This window comes from Malaclemys terrapin, chromosome 8 (assembly GCF_027887155.1).
Source record: "Malaclemys terrapin pileata isolate rMalTer1 chromosome 8, rMalTer1.hap1, whole genome shotgun sequence".
NCBI lineage: Eukaryota > Metazoa > Chordata > Testudines > Emydidae > Malaclemys > Malaclemys terrapin.
This window is the reverse complement of record NC_071512.1, coordinates 65,189,956-65,210,480: the sequence shown is the minus strand read 5'-3', so window position 1 is coordinate 65,210,480 and position 20,525 is coordinate 65,189,956. Positions and strand designations below refer to the sequence as shown.

The following is a 20,525-nucleotide window of genomic DNA, read 5'->3' as shown; positions in this document are numbered from 1 at the left end:
AAAACTTAAATATCTTAGAAACAGTAGCCAATCAGTTGTTTTAATTGTCATATTTGAATTCAGCACATCAAAATACATAATAAATAGCACATTTTATCTCTGAAGCAGACGACTTCTCAAAAATTGTAGACCAGTGATATTAGCCAGGATGAGCAGGGATGGTGTCCCTACCTTCTGTTTGCTAGAAGCTGGGAATGGGCGATAGGGAATAGATCACTGTTCCGTTCATTCCCTCTGAAGCACCTGGTATTGGCCAGTCGGAAGACAGGATACTGGGCTAGATGGATCTTTGGTCTGACCCAGTATAGCCATTCTTATGACATTTTAAATATTAGTCACAACATTTTTGCAATCCTAACAGTAAAGAAAATGTCAAGCAAAAACACTTCACGGTTTACAAAAGGCTTCAAAACCAAATAAGCTTCATAATTTTTTTAAAAAGTTTAAATAATTAAAAACAGGGGGAATATTTTGTCCAGTTCTCCTGAACAGGGGAGGCTACTCTCATATGTGCACAAAATAAGGTGTGTAGGCTCTCCTTTCATAGGTGCAGCTTAAATAAAATTTAAAAGAATATAATTGATCTCCATCCTGACTTCAATTGTAGAATCGAACCCAAGGTCAGGAAATGGTAATTGGGCTACAGCTGTTCACATTCAAACTCTCATTGTGCATGTTTAGAGAATTACTGCTGATATTATTAATTATGAAAGGATCACTTTAACCCAAAGCTGTTGCTTTAAACAAAGGAGAGAATTTATAGATTTCCTGTTCTGGCAAGGTAAAGTGTGATTGTACCCGCAGAATGCCATTCTAAATAGTTATAGACAGGTGGTTTATAGACATTTTCATTAGCAGATTTCAGGTGACTAGTTACACAGCTGGAATTTCTACTGCAGACAGATTTGCTCTACAGATTTATAGTCAATTGAACTAGTTACACTAGTCTCCTCAGAGTGAAGTACAGAGTACCTTTAAATGGGTACTTTTCCACTATACTTTTCTTTACCTCATGTTAAATGGGCAGCTTGAATTACATTCTGAATCAGTTAGTAGAGTGCAATGTATACTTATACTTCGGTTGCACTTAAAAAGCTTCTACTCTTTTGAAGGATTCCACTAACAGGAGAGCTATTCGATAGCACACTGTGTGGTGTCCTGAGAAAAGCAAGAACTTAATTTGTTTATGTGGGAAGAGTGTCAATCAGAGTGCCTAGGGAGGTTGTGGAATCTCCATCAGTGGAGATTTTAAAGAGCAGTTAGACAAACACCTGTCAGGCATGGTCTAGATAATACTTAGTCCTGCCATGAGTGCAGGGGACTTGCCTAGATGACCTCTTGAGGTCCCTTCCAGTGCTATGATTCTGTAATCACGAATCTGGGAAAATAGGAGATTGGATCAAAAATCATACTAAATAAGACCTGTTCTTAAATTTACAAAGCCAGGGTTTCCATGGAGCATTTGAGATCTGTGACATAGGTAGCAATAGGAGAGATTAATTGAATGGCATCTTAACTGGCTCTGCTTTTACATACGTTACATGCCTGGACTTAGGGCTTGGGGCGGATAATCACCTAAACATGAGCTCCTAGTGCGATGCAATGACCAAAAGGGCAAATGACATCCTTGGATGCATAAACTGGGGAATCTTGAGTAGGAGTACAGAGGTTATTTTATCTCTGTATTTGGCACGGGTGCAACTGCTGCTGAAATACTGAGTCCAGTTCTGATGTCCACAACCCAAGGAGAAGGTTGAAATGAGGGTTCAGAGAAGAGTCACAAGAATGATTAGAAAACATGCCTTTTAGTTATTGAGCCCCTTGATTCTATCTATTTAGCTTAATAAATAGAAAGTTAAGGGGTAGCTTGAATGGTCTGTAAGAACCTACATCTGGAACAAGTATTTGATAATGGGCTCTTCAATCTAGTAGAGAAAGGTATAAAACGAGCCAATGGCTGGAAGCTGAAGACATTCCAGTCTGAATTTGTCTAATTTTTAAAATCAAGATTGTTTTTCTAAAAGATATGCCTTGGGGAAGTCCTGTTACCCGTGTTAGACAGGAGGTTAGACTGGATGATCACCATGGTCCCTTCTGGCCTTGGAATTAATCCATCTCTAACCAAAAGAAATAGCACTCTACCATCTCCTTAGATTACTTTCTGATAAGGAGAGCAAAGAACTATGATTTCTTCCTCACTTTCTATCAAGAACAGAAAAAAGTGAGAGATTAAAAATTGGCTGGTATTATTTATTTGGGAGTATAGAACAGAAAAGATACATTCCAGAGGTCAGTAGGTTTACAAGTTGTGTGTACACATTATGTTATCACCATTTGGTCTGAATACATTCATTTTTGATAAAAATCAGACCACCAGGCACAACCAAGTCTTAGAAAAATGTTCTACTGCTATATAAATGTGCAGGATTTACAAAAATGCACCATATGAGCCTCACTCATTCATTTAAAACTCCCTTAGCAACTATACTTAATAATCTGAGCCTATTAACATCTACAATAAACTCCATTATGCACTATGTCAAAGAAAAAAATATTAACTAAGCGATTTGATTCTCATTTTAAAAAGACAAACAGCCATAAAATGAATAGCAATGGCTCCTGTAATAATCAGGCTTCTTATGCTAAGCAGGTTCAGTCTGACCAGTGCTTGAATGGAAGATTTCTAGAGAAAAGCCAGGTGCTAAAAAAGTTCTGTTGGTGATTTAGAAGGTGCTATACTTCCTTTGATAGTGTAGAACAATATGCCAGCATGAATTGCAAGACTGGGTCATTCTTGTTTTCTGATGTGCTCTTCCGGAAAAGTATGTATTTCTTATGGCAGGTATTTACCATCTGATCTATGTTAACTAGAGCAGATAATACCGGGCAAGAAAGAGTAAACTCAGGAGAGACTGTAGTGATTGTAATGGGCATGGACTAAAGCTGTAGATCCTCTCTCTAATATTAAGTGTTTCAATATTGTAGATGGTTGCTCACGTTCCTTACCTCCAGCCATTCATTCTCCAGTTGTACTTCTCAGAATTAAAGTGATATATTAAGCACTAACATGTAATATTAGTATCTCTTAATATGAGATAAGAAGAATGGCACACAAATTTAAGCAGACAGTTCTCTCCTCAGATTCTGAAGAGACAAGAAATGCAGAGCTAAAGATGAAACTTCACCCTAATGTTTCTGCCCTAAATGACACAAATGGGCTTCTCCCCAAACCATTTATTCTGACTTAAAATTATGTTATATAATCTAGTTAATGCCAGACCAAAGGCTCTCTCTCTGGAAGTCTGTGTTACTGTTCTTTCTGCTGTAGGCTTAAATCAAAGTTAACAGAGTATTAGATGCATTGTATAAGTATAATATCTCTATCTATCTATCTTTCTGGCTATTAAATTTACTACAGCTTATGCATATGTAGAACTCACTTGTAGTTTTCACTTCAGTTAAAAAAAGAGGGAGTAGAATGTACAAGTGAGCTGCATTTGTAATCATTTTGCCATGGAAACCACCACACTGTGGAATCCCACTCTGCTTGTAAGCAGTGGTTGCTAAGGAAAGGGAAGGAGAAGTAGACAGCTGCTGGCAGGCTATCAGAGAGACTCAATGCCAGTTGATAGGAAAGTGATTAACCTCCACATTCTCTTTCCTCATTATTATATCACTGCTTACTTTTAGCATGTATTGTTTCATGGTAAGTGACTACTGTAATTTTCTTTCCAAAAAGATGTGAGATTAGTTTAAACCATGTCACGAGATCAGTAACAAGTGTTCCTTTTTAAATGGAAGTACCTCATCTAATAGCTTATGTTGCTTTATTTACTTACCTGAAAAAATTCACTGAAGATTGTATATTTTGCATAACAGGATCCAAGTAATAAATGTCTCCTGTTAAAAATGTAACAGCAGAAATGAAGATAAGCACTTTGTTATTAAAAAGCAATGTAATCTCTCCCTAGTCCCCCAACTAAGTAACTGGCATGCTTTCCCCAGGGTTACTAAAAAGGTGGCACCATCAGAATGCTGAGGCCTATACAGATAACACTGTTGTTCATAGTCCTACTTGGGGAGACCATCTGCAGACCCTTCAAGACGCGGTTCTTAGGACCAGCCCCACAACATGTAACTAGCCATGACTGAGGTACCCAATTTGGGGTACCACGTAGGGTGCAGCCTCATGAAACTAATGATTGACAAGGTACAGACCCTAATACCATGCCCAATTCCCTGGAAGAAACAGCAAATGAGGTATTTTATCAGCCTGGCAATTTATTACTGGAGGTTTATCCTCAGTTTTACCTCAATCTCAGCCTGCCTTAAAGACCTAATTAAAGGTAAACCACCCAAGGAAGATGTGGTGGGATTGGAACAGGGAGGAAGCTTTTAATGAACTGAAAGCACAACTATGCCGGGCACTTGTGCCCTTCGGCCCTGATTTTTCTTGTGAATTCATACTGCACATAGATGCCTCACATGTCTGCCTAAGTGCCATGCTCTCAGAAGACACTGAAGAAGGCCACCACCCAATCATATACTTGACTAGGAAGGTATTCCTTAGAGAAAAGGCCTACACAATTACTGAAAAGGAGGCACTAGGGATCGAATGGGTCACAGATTCTCTCAGGTATTACCTGCTAGGTAGCCCCTTCTCCTTGATCACAGATCACGATCCCCTCTACTGGCTCCATACCATGAAAGATGTGAATCCATGTATAATGCGATGGTACCTGGTGCTACAACCCCATAGTTTCAGAGTGCAACTCCAGACAGGAAAGGACCGTGTTAATGCCAGTTTCTTTTCCTGGAAAATCAGAGATGGAGATTACCTATGCCAAGACTGCAGGGGTGAGGTTGTGAGGGGTAATTTCCTCAGTCTCAGAGAGGTGGCAGCATATGAGCCCTTCTGGGCTCAGCCAGCACTAATGAGATACACCTGTGAGACTTGATCTGCCTGGAGGGAGGAAGCTTAAAAAGGGAAAGCCTTCCATAGGAAGTGGTGGTGACTAGGGAGAAAATTGCTATACCTGAGAGACCACTGGCCACGTAGACAGACCAGCAAGAGGAAGACAACTGTAGAACTTGCAGCCCCTGAGACTGCATGAACCAGATATAAAGCAGGGGTGACCAAAAGGAGGGGCTGGAGGCAGACCCTACCCCTGATTAAGGACAGAATACCTACAGATAAGCCAAACCCCAAAAGAGAGACCGAAAGACTGCCTAAGAGACTGACCACCTTTGCCTTTTACTTTTACTCTGATTCTCCCTCTCCCAGGGGAAGGAGAGGGAAAAGGGCCTTTTTAACAAAATCCCTTAAGTGCCACAAACAGGGGAAGGACTCTGTAAGCAGCTCAAACCATGGTTTAGAGGGGACAGGGTAGGGATGAGGTACCCCCTATAAGATAATTGAAAGATGTAAACACCAAGAAAGAAATGAGAAGGAATTATTGAAAGAAGTAATAGAATTAAACTAAGAAAAAAAGAAGTTTATATTAAATATTAGGGAAGACTTCCTGACAGAGATTTTTCAGACTGCAGAATAGTCTTTCAAGGGACGTATTAAACTCTAGTGCTTATGATTTTAAAAGCACTAACAGGCCAAACACTATGATGAGTAGTGTAGGGAACAAATCCTGCATTTACAGAGGATTGATGAGATGACATAAGGTCTTTTTAGCATTTAACTTCTAATTATGCTAATCAATATGTTCCAAGTGCTTAAATGTGCATTTTAATTAAAATTCTTAATATGTTCCTCTAATTTTATGCTAAGAAGAGATGTTAAGAGGAATCACATGAAAATGCTGATATTTTGTGGTGCAAATGTACATATATAATCATTTAATAGATTGACTGTTTAATTCTAATACTCTATTTTCTGTTTCAGGGTACAAGTTGAATTTTATATGAACGAAAATACATTTAAAGAGAGACTGAAGCTATTTTTCATCAAAAACCAAAGATCAAGTAAGCAGTTTTGATTAATTTCTGTTACATGCATTTGTTAAATATAGGAGATGAAATCTTGGTCCCATTAGAGTCGATATCAGGAGTTCCACTGACTTCAATTGGGCCAAGATTTCATCCATAGGAGATTAGCAGATTCTGTTTTTAACAGAATTTCCATAATGAATTCTCAAAAGACATTAGCAATTTAGTGTTTTGTTTTTTTTTCTTTTTCATTTTGTTGGGGACAACTATTTATTGACTGGGTTTTATTTTTGCAATGTCTTCAGATGGACTAGTTTCCATGGATCTGACATGTCAGTGTATTTGGATGGGTCATCACATAGCTTTCTAAATGAAAAGAAAAGTTCCAGAGGCATGTTGGCTTCCAACCTGTTTTATTTTATCAAAATCCTCTTAAATTAATTTCAAACTCTATCAAGGTTGCAAAAATAATTTAGAAAGGTGACCAGCTGAAAGGTCATCCCAGCTTCTAAGGCATTTCTGAACATGGTATTTCAGATGCAAACAAATTTTAGTTGCCTTGTAATCTTTTTTCCTTTAGCCCTGATTCAGCTGGCTATCCACATTCACCAAAGCACATTAACTGCTTTGCTGAATGGGGCCTAGATGATTTTTCACTCAGATTGTCACATTTAAAACTAACCGTGATCTTTTTCCTGCTTTTAAAATTAACTAACACCAAATATGCACTGGGGAGAAATTCACCCCATGCAAAGCGCTTCCATCATGCTGTATCCATAACTTATTTACAGCCTGTATGAAAGCTCAAATTCAACCAGGAGATGGAGGGCCAGTGCAAGATTCCCCCACTACCTAGGATGATTGCAGGTAGGGTGACCAGATGTCCTGATTTTATTGGGGCAGTCCCAATATTCAGGGCTTTTTCTTATATAGGCACCTATTACCCCCCACCCTGATTTTTCACACTTGCTATCTGGTCACCCTAATTGCAGGAGGAAACTGTGGCCAGAAGATCTACGTGAGATGCAGTCCATACATGTTGTGGAAAGAGTCTCCAAACCAGACCTGCTTAGGCCATCACAGAAAGCCACAATGGGCAGGGGCTCTGACATTTACCTTTATATTCATCCAGTCATTCCCAAACCCCATGCAACAGCCTGAATGAAATAAAATCTGATGTGTATCCCTTAACTGTGAGGAAGGCAACTACACACTCTGGCCTCATGTGTTAGCATTGTTGATGTTACTACCTTTTGCCCTCTACCCATATAGAGCCAGATTACAGTCGCTTTATGCAGGTGGGGGAATGGATTTTACCCTAAGTACTTAAGTACAGTTCAGGTGGGTGCAGGGCTTGGTGCAGATAAAAGATTATTTTCACCCTTGCATTATACGGAGAAGGGGTAAGTGGACAGATTTTTAAAGAGAGAGACAAGGTGGTTGAGGTAATAACTTTTTATTGGACTAACTTCTGTTGGTGAAAGAGACAAGCGTTCAAGCTACACTGAGTAATTTTCCAAGACTTGAAGAGCTCAGAGAGTCACAGCAAAATACAAGGTGGAACAGATTGTTTAGCATAACAGACACATTTAAAATGAAGTGGTCCCTTAGAATATGTGTTAGCATCCTCATGCTAAACAATCTGTTCCACTTTATATTTAGCTGTGACATTCTGAGTACCTTTCCCAGACCTGGAGAAGAGCTCAGTGTAGCTCAAAAGCTTGTCTCTTTCATCAACAGAAGTTGGTCCAAAGTGCTCATCCACTTCGTCTCTCTAATATCCTGGGACCAACACTGCTACATCACCACTGCAAACAGATTTTTAAAAGCTTTCAGTGGTAGCCATGTTAGCAAAAAAAATGAGGAGTCCTTGTGGTACCTTAGAGACTAACAAATTTATTTGGGCATAAGCTTTCGTGGGCTAGAACCCACTTCATCAGATGCATGAAGTAAAAAATACAGGAGCAGGTATAAATACACGAAAGGATGGGGGTGCTTTACCAAGTGTTAGGTCAGTCTAACGAGATACATCAATTAACAGCAAGATACCAAGATTTTTAAAAGGTATTTAGACAGGTAGTGATGCAGATAAGCACCTAGTGGGATTTTCAAGAGTGAATAGGAATTCCAAATTCCATTGAAATCAAAACTGAAAATTATCAGTAAATGGAGCAAATTCAGCATGTGTGAACTCAGACTCCATTTTAGGAATACTGTTGTGATCAGTGCAGCTCTGAAGTAGAACAAGCAAAAGAGACCTAAAGACTTCAGACTTGGATGTCTAAATCCCTCTTTGAGCAACAAATAGAAGTGTATGGATTTTCTTCCCCCCCCCCCGCTTTGATACTCTTACTCACACTCAATAGAGCTCTACTTGACTAAAGTGGGAATACTCATGGTGTAAATTACTATTCAACATGAATAAGGCCCATGGTTAGGTCAGAGTACAAACATCCCAACAAGAAGTATTGTATGAAAAATTCTTAAAGTACTTCAGAACAATCATGTTACCATGCAAAATAGACAGTAACGCTTCTATATACCTTGAGTCAGTGAATAAAAGTGGTATTGAATATATATGTAAGACTATATTTGCACTCAGATTAATCAAAACAGTGGAGATTTCTGTATAGCAGAAATATATTCTGAACCTACAGCCTTGAAGCAGTGATTTCAACATCCACATCTCAATCAATCTTCAGTGTTGCTTTTAAATCTGTAAAATCTTCTCAGCACAAATTGAAGTCAGTATAAGGTTCTCTAATGCACATAGCTCATGTCAAAACTACCGGGCCGGCTTCAGGCACCAGCCGACCAAGCACGTGCTTGGGGCGGCACCTTGTAAGGGGTGTCCAATCTTGGGGTTGCGGGGGGCACTCAGGGTTTTTTGTTTTTTGTTTTGGTTCGGCAGGGTGGCTCTCAAGGGGTTTGTTGTTGTTGTTGTTTTTGGTTCAGCTGGGCGGCGCTCGGGGGGGTGGGTTGTTTTTGTTTCGGTGGGGTGGCGTGGCGCGGTGCTTGGGGGGCGTTCGGCAGCATGGTGCTCGGGGGGGTGTTTCGGCGGCGCGGCGGTCGGGGGGATGTTTCGGCTGGGCGACGCGGCGCTCGGGGTTGGGGTGGTGTTACGGTCGGGCGGTGCTCTTTTTTTTTGCTTGGGGCAGAAAAAAAGTTAGAGCCGGCCTTGCAAAACTATCTGCTTTTTTGCTTGTGTAGCAATGCTGCAGAAACATTCTTACATATTTGGTGGACGTGGCATACTTACCAGTTATGTACATAGCCTTTTGAGTACGGGCAAATTAACCTATTTGGAATTCAATTCACAGATCAAGACATAGTTTTCATTATCCTGACACCTACCAAATTTATGTTTCTGGCAGCTAATTGGAAGTTTATATACCAATTAAAATAAACATCTTGCTCCAGAAAATTGGGAATATAGTTGTTATGAAAAAATTGACATGTTGAGAGTGGAACTTGCATTTCTGAAATGTAATAGCCCTTTTTGGACTACACTAAGAGTAGGGATCCAGGAAACTGGGCTCACTTAGGACAATAGAGAATGTTTCTTTGTTCCGTGTGTATGTGGTCCTTTTTATATAAGAAGGGGTTATATGTATGTAACACAATCTCCTATACTCCCTTGATTGTATGTTAACTAGTCTCTGGGCATGTTGCAAAGAAGGAATTGCTTTGCCCCGTACGCTATTGTGATAATGATAGATTGACATATTTAAAGTGCTATTGATAGGGGATTTATTGGATTATATTAATCCTCCATTCCCCTCACCGCCTGCCCCCCCATTTCTTTGTTTCAGTTGTCCTGCTCGCAAGCTCCTGCTTGCATGTTTGATTACACTGATGCCTATTCTCATGTTAATGCATCACTATATTTCCACATAATTAATATTGTTAGACACCTATGAATCTGGCTCTTCAATTGCTCCCTTAGTCATTTATTTTCCTACTCATTAGAACGGGAAGGAAATTCTAAATATATATATAATTGCAAAAATAAACACATTTGGATCGACTGAAACATCGACTGAATTCCTGTTGATTTTGGCAAGCTGTTTTGGTTGAAACAAAAATAATTTTGGAAATGTTGAATTGGTTCATTTTGACATTATCAAAATAGCCAAAAATGGAATATTGAATATAAAGGGGAGGAGGGGCAGCACTTTATTTGTATTACCATAGAATGTAGGAGTCCTAGTCATGGACCTCTTCCTTTTCTTCCCCTACAGTCCACAGATTTGCAGGAAGGCTTCCACAAAGAGAACTAGTTAAAATGACATGGCCTTTAAATTGTAAGTTAAAGTAGTTGGAATCAGGGAAGCAAGTCTGAGCAATCCTATTCAAGATCCCATAGCATATTCAAAGCATTACTGGGTTCTTATGAGCTGTACACTATAACTAATGATTTTTTTTAAATGCAATTTCCAGTATTAAAAGTTTACTGTAAACACACCCAGGAAACAGGTCTCCTGACAACGAAGTTATCTGTCCAGTGATATAGAAACCACAAAAAGTACAAGAGTTAATATGATTAGCTAAACTCTCTTACCAAGACATGCGGGGGTCTGTTTTTATCCAAACCCTCCCCAATGAAACAGCCCTATGGCAGAAACCCAGAAAACCCCAATCACTTGTACTGATGTATTTTGGTGGGGAAGACCAATATCCTGCTATTCATTCTAACAGTTCTGGTGGCACGATTGCTGTTTCCATTTGGTGTTTCAGGGAGCTGCCAAGGATGGCTACTGCCCCCCTGCCCCGCCCATGAGTTTTGGGTAGATTTCAGTGGGAACACAGAACACTCTTGTCATACACTACAGCAAGGGTCATCACAGATGCTGTTTTCTGAACGGCTCAAAATACATCTTTTCCCTCTGAGTAGCTGCTACTAATTTTTAAGACTTAATGGAGTAGGTTTAGCTAGTTCTGGTTCCCTGATTAATTCTGGGTGTTTTATGTGACCAACAAATACAGCTCTAAATTTTAAGCATTTCTACACAATACTCAGTTACCCTAATCCAAATGATATACAGTACACATGGCATGATGTGTCAACAATTTCAGAGTTGCTCCAATTTGTCAAATATTTCTGCAAATTGACAAAAAAAAATCATAATATTTCACACAGCTCCAAAATTTAGTTATCAATATTTCAACATAGAAAATGCATACAAGGTTTACAGTAAATACGGCATAGAGTGCCAGCCAGCTACATAATGACAGAGAAGTGATGACACGTTGCTGTGACTTGCTTGTACCTGGCAAGATGAATCAGTATAAGATCACACCCTAGAACAAGTCTCAGAGAGAGAAAAAACAGATGAAGCTTCAATTCAGTGGGGAGTGGGAGAAAATGAAATACCCACATCCGGGAAGCTTATTAATGTACATTTTGAAATAAGACCTGAGGCCACCTGCTCTGGAAATGGCTACACTTAAAAACAGAAAAGAGAGTTATAGGAAAGCTCACACCAAACCTATCACAACAGCCATACTCCAAACTAATTAACCCCTTCCTCCAATTCATGCAATTTGGATGGAAAAATTATGCAGATACAAATGAAAGATTTAAAGGAATACTTAAAGACAATGCCAAGTGAATAAGTCCTGATCCTCAGCTTCAATAAATTGGTATAACACCATTTAAGTTATTTTACCCTATTTAGAATCTGGCCTACGGTCTCCAAAATGTCTTTGGAGCATTACAAATTCTGTCAAGTTATCATTTGATCCTTCCAAACCTGGGTCACAAGCAATACCAATGCAGGACAATGTGGTAGTCTATACACAAACACTTCTTCTCAATCTCAACACTCATTTACTTGTGCCTTTCTTAGGTAACAACAACATTTTATTCATTTATGTAGTTTAATGAAATAAATAGATTGTGGACTACAGTTATCAATTTTTGTTTGTTTGTTTTAAACCAAAGAGTGATACCATGGTTACAGAGACAATGAAATCATAATCACATCACCGCAAAACAATGAATAACTGGATAAAACAGGGGATGATTGATGTTGCTGAACATAAATGTCAGACACCAGTGTCAAAATAGCATAGATAAAGACATTTTGTGCAAACACGTGCTACTTGACAATCTGTTTAGGAATGGGAAAAAAAGAACTGAAATCCAGTCAGACAAACCATACTGAGGTGCTGACAGCATTTAAAATAGAAATAAAAAAATGTTAACCAGCAAAGAGAAATTAAGAATAGTGGATTTATAGTGATGTTTGAAGGAATGGAAAGAATGAAAACTAGTAACCCATTTCACATAGAGAAAAGAGATTAAAAATAATTCAGCTAAGACATTTAGGACTAGAAAAATATGTTTTAACTAGAAACTCCTGGACATAGTGAAACAAATATGGGCCTAATCCTTTACTGCCTTAACATTGGCTAGCCATTTAGACATGTGCAAAGAGTGTAAAATTGTAATCAATGAGAAGAGTAGTGTTTCACACCCACTTTGAACAGATGACCATCTTTTTGCTCTGTGTTTGTACAGTACTTAGCACAATGGGGTCCTGGTCCATGACTAGAGGCTGTGGGTGCTATGATAATAAAAAATAATAACAATGTGCTTGACTATTCAAAGTGCAAAGCATTGGAGAACCAGGCCCTCTGACAGCAGTCAATAGCATCAACAAGAGGGGAGACTCAAATACCTAACTATACCAAATGAACTCTGGGATAGTCTATAATTTGGTAAATATTCCCTAGATAAGCCTATCACTCAAGTGTCTTGAAACAGATAAACTTCCAAGTACTGGAAGCAATACTTATTAGTCACATATACAACACTTTCTCACAAAACTGGATCTATCAAAAGAGAAAGTCAGACAAGGAACCAGTTAATCTTATACATGAAGAATTCCAAAAACAGTAGTTTTAGAGTGGGTATTCAAACACTATGACACCCCAAAATACACAAGAAAATGGTTAGACTAAACAATTGTTGACGACTACTAGAAAAGGACAGAGGTGAGAGAAGTAACACATTTTAGATCTTGGAATGGAGAAACACTGGATTAAACAAGTAGAGTTACCAGCTCAGGTGTTAGTAAAGAACAGCCCCTGACTCTGTGGTCAGTTGCATGCCAGGGAGAAGATTCACTTCCAGGAAGAGTACAAGTGGCATTGTTATCCCTTGTGGGATTGCCATAAGAGAATAAGTTCCACCCCAGGCTTCATAGAAACCCTGCAGGAAAACGCTGCATAAGAGATACAATTTAAAGAATCATATTTCTGAGAGTCTTAGCTGTGCTCTATCCCTCACTGCAATAGCCAACTCCATGCTCCTTAGTGGAGTGGAGGATGACAAAGGGCTTGTGCCCTGGTGTGCTTCCTCCACTTTGCATGCCAGTGAACCCTGCAGCCTGTGTTGTTCCAGAGACAGTGGAGCTGACAGCTTTGTGTAGTGATTTCGTGTTTTCCCAACGACACATTTTCCACTCTGTCCATACAGGTCTCTTGCCAGAATTTGAGTGCTGCAGACAAACAAGTCCATGTAAACTCCTACGTTTCACCAGCGCAAAGTCTTGCTGTTTTCTACCAAGAATAGAGTTAATCTAAAATAAGCTTCTTATTTTTTGGACTCTGAGTCCTTCCTTAGCAGAACCCACCAGAGTCTCAGTTCTGATCAAATGAAAATTTCTAGAAGTACAGGAATTAAACAGAGGCAGAATAGGGAGATGCTTCTGATAACAACCAAGTAGCAATGGGAATCTGGTTAGCAGCCAGATGATTTGTATAGCAAGACTACTTTTTCAAGTCATTGTTTGTCACAAATAAATCCAATATATCAAGGGAAAGCAGCTCTTCATGACATGTGCAGAAGTTATTAGTGATGTTTTTTTTTTTTTTTGCAGGCATTAGGTTTTTTTGTTTTTGTTCCATGCATTAGTTTTGTAATGAACTACAATTAGAAAGAGAATATAGCAGCATCTCTACTCAGATTCAGTGCCCTCAGGATTCTGGGGTGCTTTTCCTTTGCTAGTGCCTGTTTACTTCTATGGACTCAATTGCTATGCTATCACTATTAAGTCGCTTTTGCAATATTTAAAGCTTCTATTGGGGTTATCTCAAAACCTTTTCTTTTCCAATGAAAATAAGTCCAATTCTCCAAACCATTTCATGTCATTTAGATTTATGACACCTACTAGAATTTTCTGTGTGATATACTACACTTTTGAGGGGAAAAAAACATCTTAGTTGCAGTATGAAGGATATTTCTTAAAATAATTGCCATAATGGAATCTAACATGTTTTATACAGCAAAACTTCTCTCTTGATTTGTAGTCTTGTCTTGCTAATATGGCCTGCTATGTTTTCTCTGCCACCCCCGGTCTGAAAGTCATAGTATCATAGGACTGGAAGGGACCTCGAGAGGTCTTCTAGTCAAGTCCTCTGTTAGTAGGGTGACCAGATGTCCCGATTTTTGGGTCTTTTTCTTATATAGGCTCCTATTACCCTCACCCCGTCCTGATTTTTCATATTTGATGTCTGGTCACCCTACCTGTTAGAGAAAGAGCAGACTGACCCAGAGGAGATTGAGTAGACGGGCTTCTTTATTGCGGTACTTGTTCTCCTTGACCCAATTGTCGAGTAAGCACTGAGTTAGTTACAGCACACTCTTTTTATCTAAGTTAGTATGTAAATACCTACATTTACTTCAACCCCCCAAAAACCCTTATTGAGTAATATGAATGCCCATACAATGAATATAATTATTCCCGCCCCTGTTTACCATTTACAGCATTAAGCATATTCTACAGACATTTTTACTTTGAAGACACATTTCTTTGCAATAATTGCAGCCACAAATTCCTTTAATCAGCAGTTTGCTGGGAAGGGAGGAAAGGGCCATGACCTCGAGCTTGTTTAGGGAGCTGGGAAAGGAAGGGAGGGGGAGATAACACTGCTTTACACAAAGAGTATCCTTTAGATGCCCACATTCCTTATGCAGTTGCAACGCTTATCAATCCTTAACAAGCAGAAGGGAAGGGAGAGGGGTAGCACTTTATCTATCAAATGCAGAAACAGTGCCTGCACTTTATCTATTAAGCGTAGAAGTGGTGCCTGCCTGTGCCTCTACTCCCTAATACCATGTCTGCACACCAGCTGTTTCCCAGGTCTGTATTTAAGCCTTACATATTCCAACATCCCCTACACTCAAGGCAGGACTAAGTATTATCTAGACCATCCCTGACAAGTATTTGTCTAACCTGTTCTTAAAAATCCCTAGGCAATTTATTCCAGTGCTTAACTACTCTGACAGTTAGGAAGTTTTTCCCAATGTCCAACCTAAATTGCCCTACTGCAATTTAAGCCCATTGCTTCTTGTCCTATCCTCAGAGGTTAAGGAGAACAAATTTTCTCCCTCCTCTTTGTAACAACTTTTTATGTAATTGAAAAACTGTTATCATGTCCTCTCTCAGTCATCTCTTTTCCAGACTAAACAAACCCATTTTTTTTTTCAATATGCCCTCATAGGTCATGTTTTCTAGATCTTTAATCACTTTTGTTGCTCTTCCCTGGACGTTCTCCAATTTGTTCACATCTTTCATGAAATCTGGTGCCCAGAACTGGTCACAATACTCCAGTTGAGACCAAATCAGAGTGGAGTAGAGTGGAAAAATTACTTCTCATGTCTTGCTTACAACACTTCTGCTAGTATATCCGAGAATGATGTTTGCTTTTTTTTTTGCAACAGTGTTACACTGTTCACTCATATTTAGCTTGTGATCCAATATGACCCCCAGATCCCTTTCCACAATACTCCTTCCTAGGCAGTCATTTCCTGTTTTGTATGCATACAACTGATTGTTCCTTCCTAAGTGGAGTACTTTGCATTTCTCCTTATTGAATTTCATCCTATTTACTTCTGACCATTTTTCCAGTTTGTTCAGATCATTTTGAATTTTAATCCTATCCACCAAAACACTTGCAACCTCTCCTAGCTTGATATCATGTGCAAACTTCATAAGTGTACTTTCTATGCCATTATCTAAATCATTAATAAAAATATCGAACAGAACCCAACCCAGAAATGATCCCTGCAGGACCCCACTCAATATGCCCTTCCAACTTCACTGAGAAACACTGATATAACTACTCTCTGGGAACGCTTTTCCAACCAGTTATGCACCCACCTTACAGTAGCTCCATTTAGGTTGTATTTCCCTAATTTGTTTATGAGAAGGAGTATCAAAAAACCTTATTAAAGAAGAGCTTTTTCTGTAATAAACCTCCAAGGTCTCAATACAGACTGTGACGGTGCCCCCCATAAGGCTTTATGGAAATATGCTTATGAATATATATGACATAACTGGACTATGTTCTGTGCTACATATGCATGTAACATATCTATGTAAAGGTTATGATCTACTGAATCTATTAATCCTATTTGTATGAATGTATCATTTTTGTATTCAAAGCAATGAATATTGGCCGTGTACTGGCTTGATTTCTAAATAACCTTAGTAGAGCATTTGGTCAGTTCCTGGAGAAAGGAATTTGCAAAGTTAAGTGCCCAATCAAGAAGCACTTAAGGAACAATGCATCTTGGAATACTCCAATCCACATAAGAAGTCTTCCTGGAGACATTCAAGATACCATGTGGGCAATGGCTTCTTCCTGTAAAAACTGTGAGTCATGCATGGACATGTGGCTTGCCCAGGTGACTCCAGAACTCCATCTTGGAGCTGGACTTTGCATAGGTGAGAGAAAGGGGTCTCCACCCACAAGAGAAAGTCCATTTAAGCCCGTGGGCGACCCCTCCATTTTGTCTTCAGCTGGCTAAAGAGATAGACTGTCCACCTCCAAAGATACCTGAAAGAAACTGGAACAAAGGACAATAACTAGAGGGGGTCTGAGTGATTGCTGGACCTAGAGTAGCAGGAGACTAGTCTGTAAAAGGAAGCTTACTAGAATTGGTGAGGTGTTATTTGTATTAAGTTTATTAGACATAGACTTGCGTGTTCTATTTTATTTTACTTGGTAATTCACTTTGTTCTGTCTGTTACTACTTGAAACCACTTAAATCCTACTTTCTGTATTTAATAAAATCATTTTTACTTATTAATTAACACAGAGTATGCACTAACACCTGGGGGGGGGGGGTGCAAACAGCTGTGCATCTCTCTCTATCAGTGTTATAGAGAACAAACAATTTATGAGTTTACCCTGTATAAGCTTTATACAAAGTAAAACAGATTTATTTGGGTTTAGACCCCATTGGGAATTGGACATCTGAGTGTTAAATACAAGAACACTTCTGTAAGCTGCTTTCAGTTAAGCCTACAGCTGTTAGGGGACGTGGTTCAGACCGTGGGTCTGGGTTTGCAGCAGGCTAGCGGGTCTGGCTCAAACCAGGCAGGGCACTGAAGTCCTAAGTTGCCAGGGCAGGAAAGCAGGGGCAGAAGTAGTCTTGGCACATCAGGTGGCAGCTCCCAGGGGGTTTCTCTGATTCAACTCGTCACACAGACCAATGACCAAATGTCCCAGTTAGCAATTATTTTCTGAGTTGATTTATGGGAGGCTTAGAAGATTGCTTTTTGGCGATAAGACTGTGAACTCTAAGGCCAGGCTTCTGCAAACATGCCTGAGGTGATCTTTAAGCATGCAGGTACTCCTTATGTGCTCAAAGTTAAGGATATGCTAATGTGTTTGCAGTCTTGGTGCTTAAATCACTAGTTCAAATTAAGCCCTGGTTAGCAGAACAGAAATGCATTATTATTTTATTAGGATTTGATGGCCTATTTGGTGACAGGATGGTCTCACTTGATGGACATGTCACATATCTACATTGCAACTGAACCTCTGTAGTCTCTGCAGAGAAGTCAAGGACTTACTTTGTATGGGGACTGAACTCTTTCTGGGGGGGGGTGTTCTAGGTCACATTTGAGGTGCATTGCAGAGCAGCATGGGGGAAGTTTACATTGCTACTGTCCATGTCTTCCCAGATAATGTCAGGCACTCTAGTTATCTTTTATTATCAAAATATGACTTCAAATAATGATTAAAAGTTGCTATATTATCAGTAGGGAAAACAGGATGTGTTCCACACAGAGATTAACATTTACAGAGCTAAAATAAAACCACAAAACTGCAGATTGTAGACCTTTTCATTTCATTAACAGAAGGACTAGACAGATGAGGCCAATACAAAAATGCCCTTTATTCTCTCACCTCACCTGCTTGCCTACTTATAATAGCCCAGCTGGCATAGTAGCTGTCCTACTTAAGCAGATTTCCCCAAAAGGGTTAGTTCAGATAAGAAGTTCTTCCTTCAGCAACAGTTCAAAAAGAAAAAAAAGTAAAGCTTACAACACAGCAATGAATACGCACATACCCCAGCCCTCTCAGCCTCTGGTTATATCCTCTTTCCTTTTCTATCTCTTCTCCCTGCTCTGGGGAAATCAAGAGTCTGTTGTTAATTAGATTTGATAAGACAGAAGGAGTCTCTAGATAAATGTTGACAAGTCTAATTGCTGGTCACAGCTGTAGGACTTCTCACTGCTTGGGAACCCAGGATGGGGTTTTAACCCCCAGTTTGCCAACGCCAGGTTCCAAAAGGGGTTAATCTAACCTTCATAATATGAATGTATCTCCACGTTAAAGTAGCAAACAGTGCTCCATTATAAATCCTTATTTTCTCTGTCTCTCTCATACACAGATTCTAAGATATAGTTAAAGTAGACATTGTTCTGAATTTTTCTGTAATTAAGTATTCTACTTTTTGAAGACGGGAAGAGGGGAATGATTTTCAGAAACTTTAACTTAATGTTCAGTTTGAATGCAACTTCCCCCAGAAGCACAAGTTGATGGAATGCATGGGGGCTCCAGCACTGGGATAGGGGAGACAGGGAGTTATGCTCAATAAATAGCTTTTGCACTCTTCTCTTAGAAGTATGTATACTCACAAGCACACATATAGGTATGGAAAAACATAATTGGGCCCTACCAAGGCAAACATATGACTGGTTCTATTCAGTACAATGGGCCTATTCACATGCATAAGTGCTAGAAGAATTGGTGTCTTAGCTTACAGTGACAGACATTAGTTATTCTATGGTTGACTGGTGCTTACTAATATCCTGCTCCTGCAATCAGATCCGTGTGAGCTCACATCAGTCAACAGAACTCAGCATGGGCACAAGGGTCCAACTGTGGGGATCCAAATTCAGGATTGGAGCCTCGGTCTACAAGTGTACAGTTTACTAATGGTTGCTAATCATATTGCTTTCTACCCATTTGCCTTTGCCAACAGTGACTATTAGTATAATTACTGGTAACTTTTTTTAATGTAAGTATTAAATGCAAAAAACATTACACTTGTACAATTAAGGCTATACTCTCTTTAATTACAAGATCACATGCATATCTTTGGTCCTGATGCTGCAATGAGCTCAGAGTCTGATTCAATGACCATTGAGTTAATGGTTCCATTGGCTTCAATTGGACCCTCAGAACAGCAAACGCTGTGCTCATATCGAGCCCCTTTGAATTCAAGGAGGCTTTGCACTCGTGCGGGCATCTGCCCACATGGAACTTATTACCTACCTGGGGCCTGAGCTTGTAGAAGACACTACATTATGTTTGGTTGCATTATTTTAGACCTTGTATGCAGTACAGTTCAGTGTACACACACAAAGGAGTAGAGTTAAAGTTGTCCCAGGTATTAGTTTTTACATTTTCTGACTTTTGTGCCACTTTATCAATACTTTAATATAGTTTAATATTTTATACATTTGGGCAATAATCATACATTCCCTACACAAAGCTATTCCATAAAAACTTCCAAATATTAATATTTGAATACTTGTCATCACAAGTTCTCTGACTTGAGTTGAAGGCATATCTTGTTCCTTTTAAGTAGTTTTACATTAAACATGAATTAAAATCTGAAGAAACTGAATTTGTATTTTCTTTCCTTTTATCAAACAGGTCTCAGAATACGATTGTTCAATTTTTCTCTCAAGTTATTAAGCTGTTTGTTATATATAATTCGAGTGCTCCTGGATGATCCTACACAAGGACATGGATGGTAAGATTTTCTTTTTTATTTGCCCTCTCAAAGTACTACTTATATTGCATGAAACGGCTCAATCGTTCTTGATGCTTATAAATATTTGATGTTCTGTCAACAGGGATTTCGTTTTAGAGTTTATAGTTGGTTGTGGTGCAGCATGAATTGCAAAACTAATCCAGTCTTTCTGAGTGAATATGATAAAGAATCCAATGAAAATGTAATATGATTTTCTTTCAATCAAAAGCATTTTGCTCCTTATTACTGAAAGTGCTTACTGTATATTTGTTCATATTGTGTAATAGTCTCTGTGGAATGAAGTAGCTGTGCCATTGCACATATCTTTTTGCCAAGTTATTGAATAACATTTCAGATTGATTTATAATGTATATGACACAATGAATAAATCATTGCCATATTCCAACTCCTCTGCTTGTACACCCTGCCACATGTCAGGGCAACTGCACCTCTAGTCCCTTTTTATGGTCCACCAAGGGTACCCACTCTCAGACTTCTGGCTCCTCAGCCTGCACCTTTC

General features: G+C 39.2%; 1 protein-coding gene across 1 annotated transcript in view; it reads left to right on the top strand.

The window, feature by feature from the left end:
* KCNT2 (potassium sodium-activated channel subfamily T member 2) overlaps window positions 1-20,525 on the top strand; it is a 296,278-nt gene that overhangs the window by 65,187 nt on the left and 210,566 nt on the right. Inside the window, exons 2-3 of the mRNA XM_054037517.1 lie at window positions 5,897-5,976; window positions 19,906-20,005. Coding sequence (XP_053893492.1) covers window positions 5,897-5,976; window positions 19,906-20,005 — 180 coding nt within the window. The remainder of the gene's footprint in view (window positions 1-5,896; window positions 5,977-19,905; window positions 20,006-20,525) is intronic.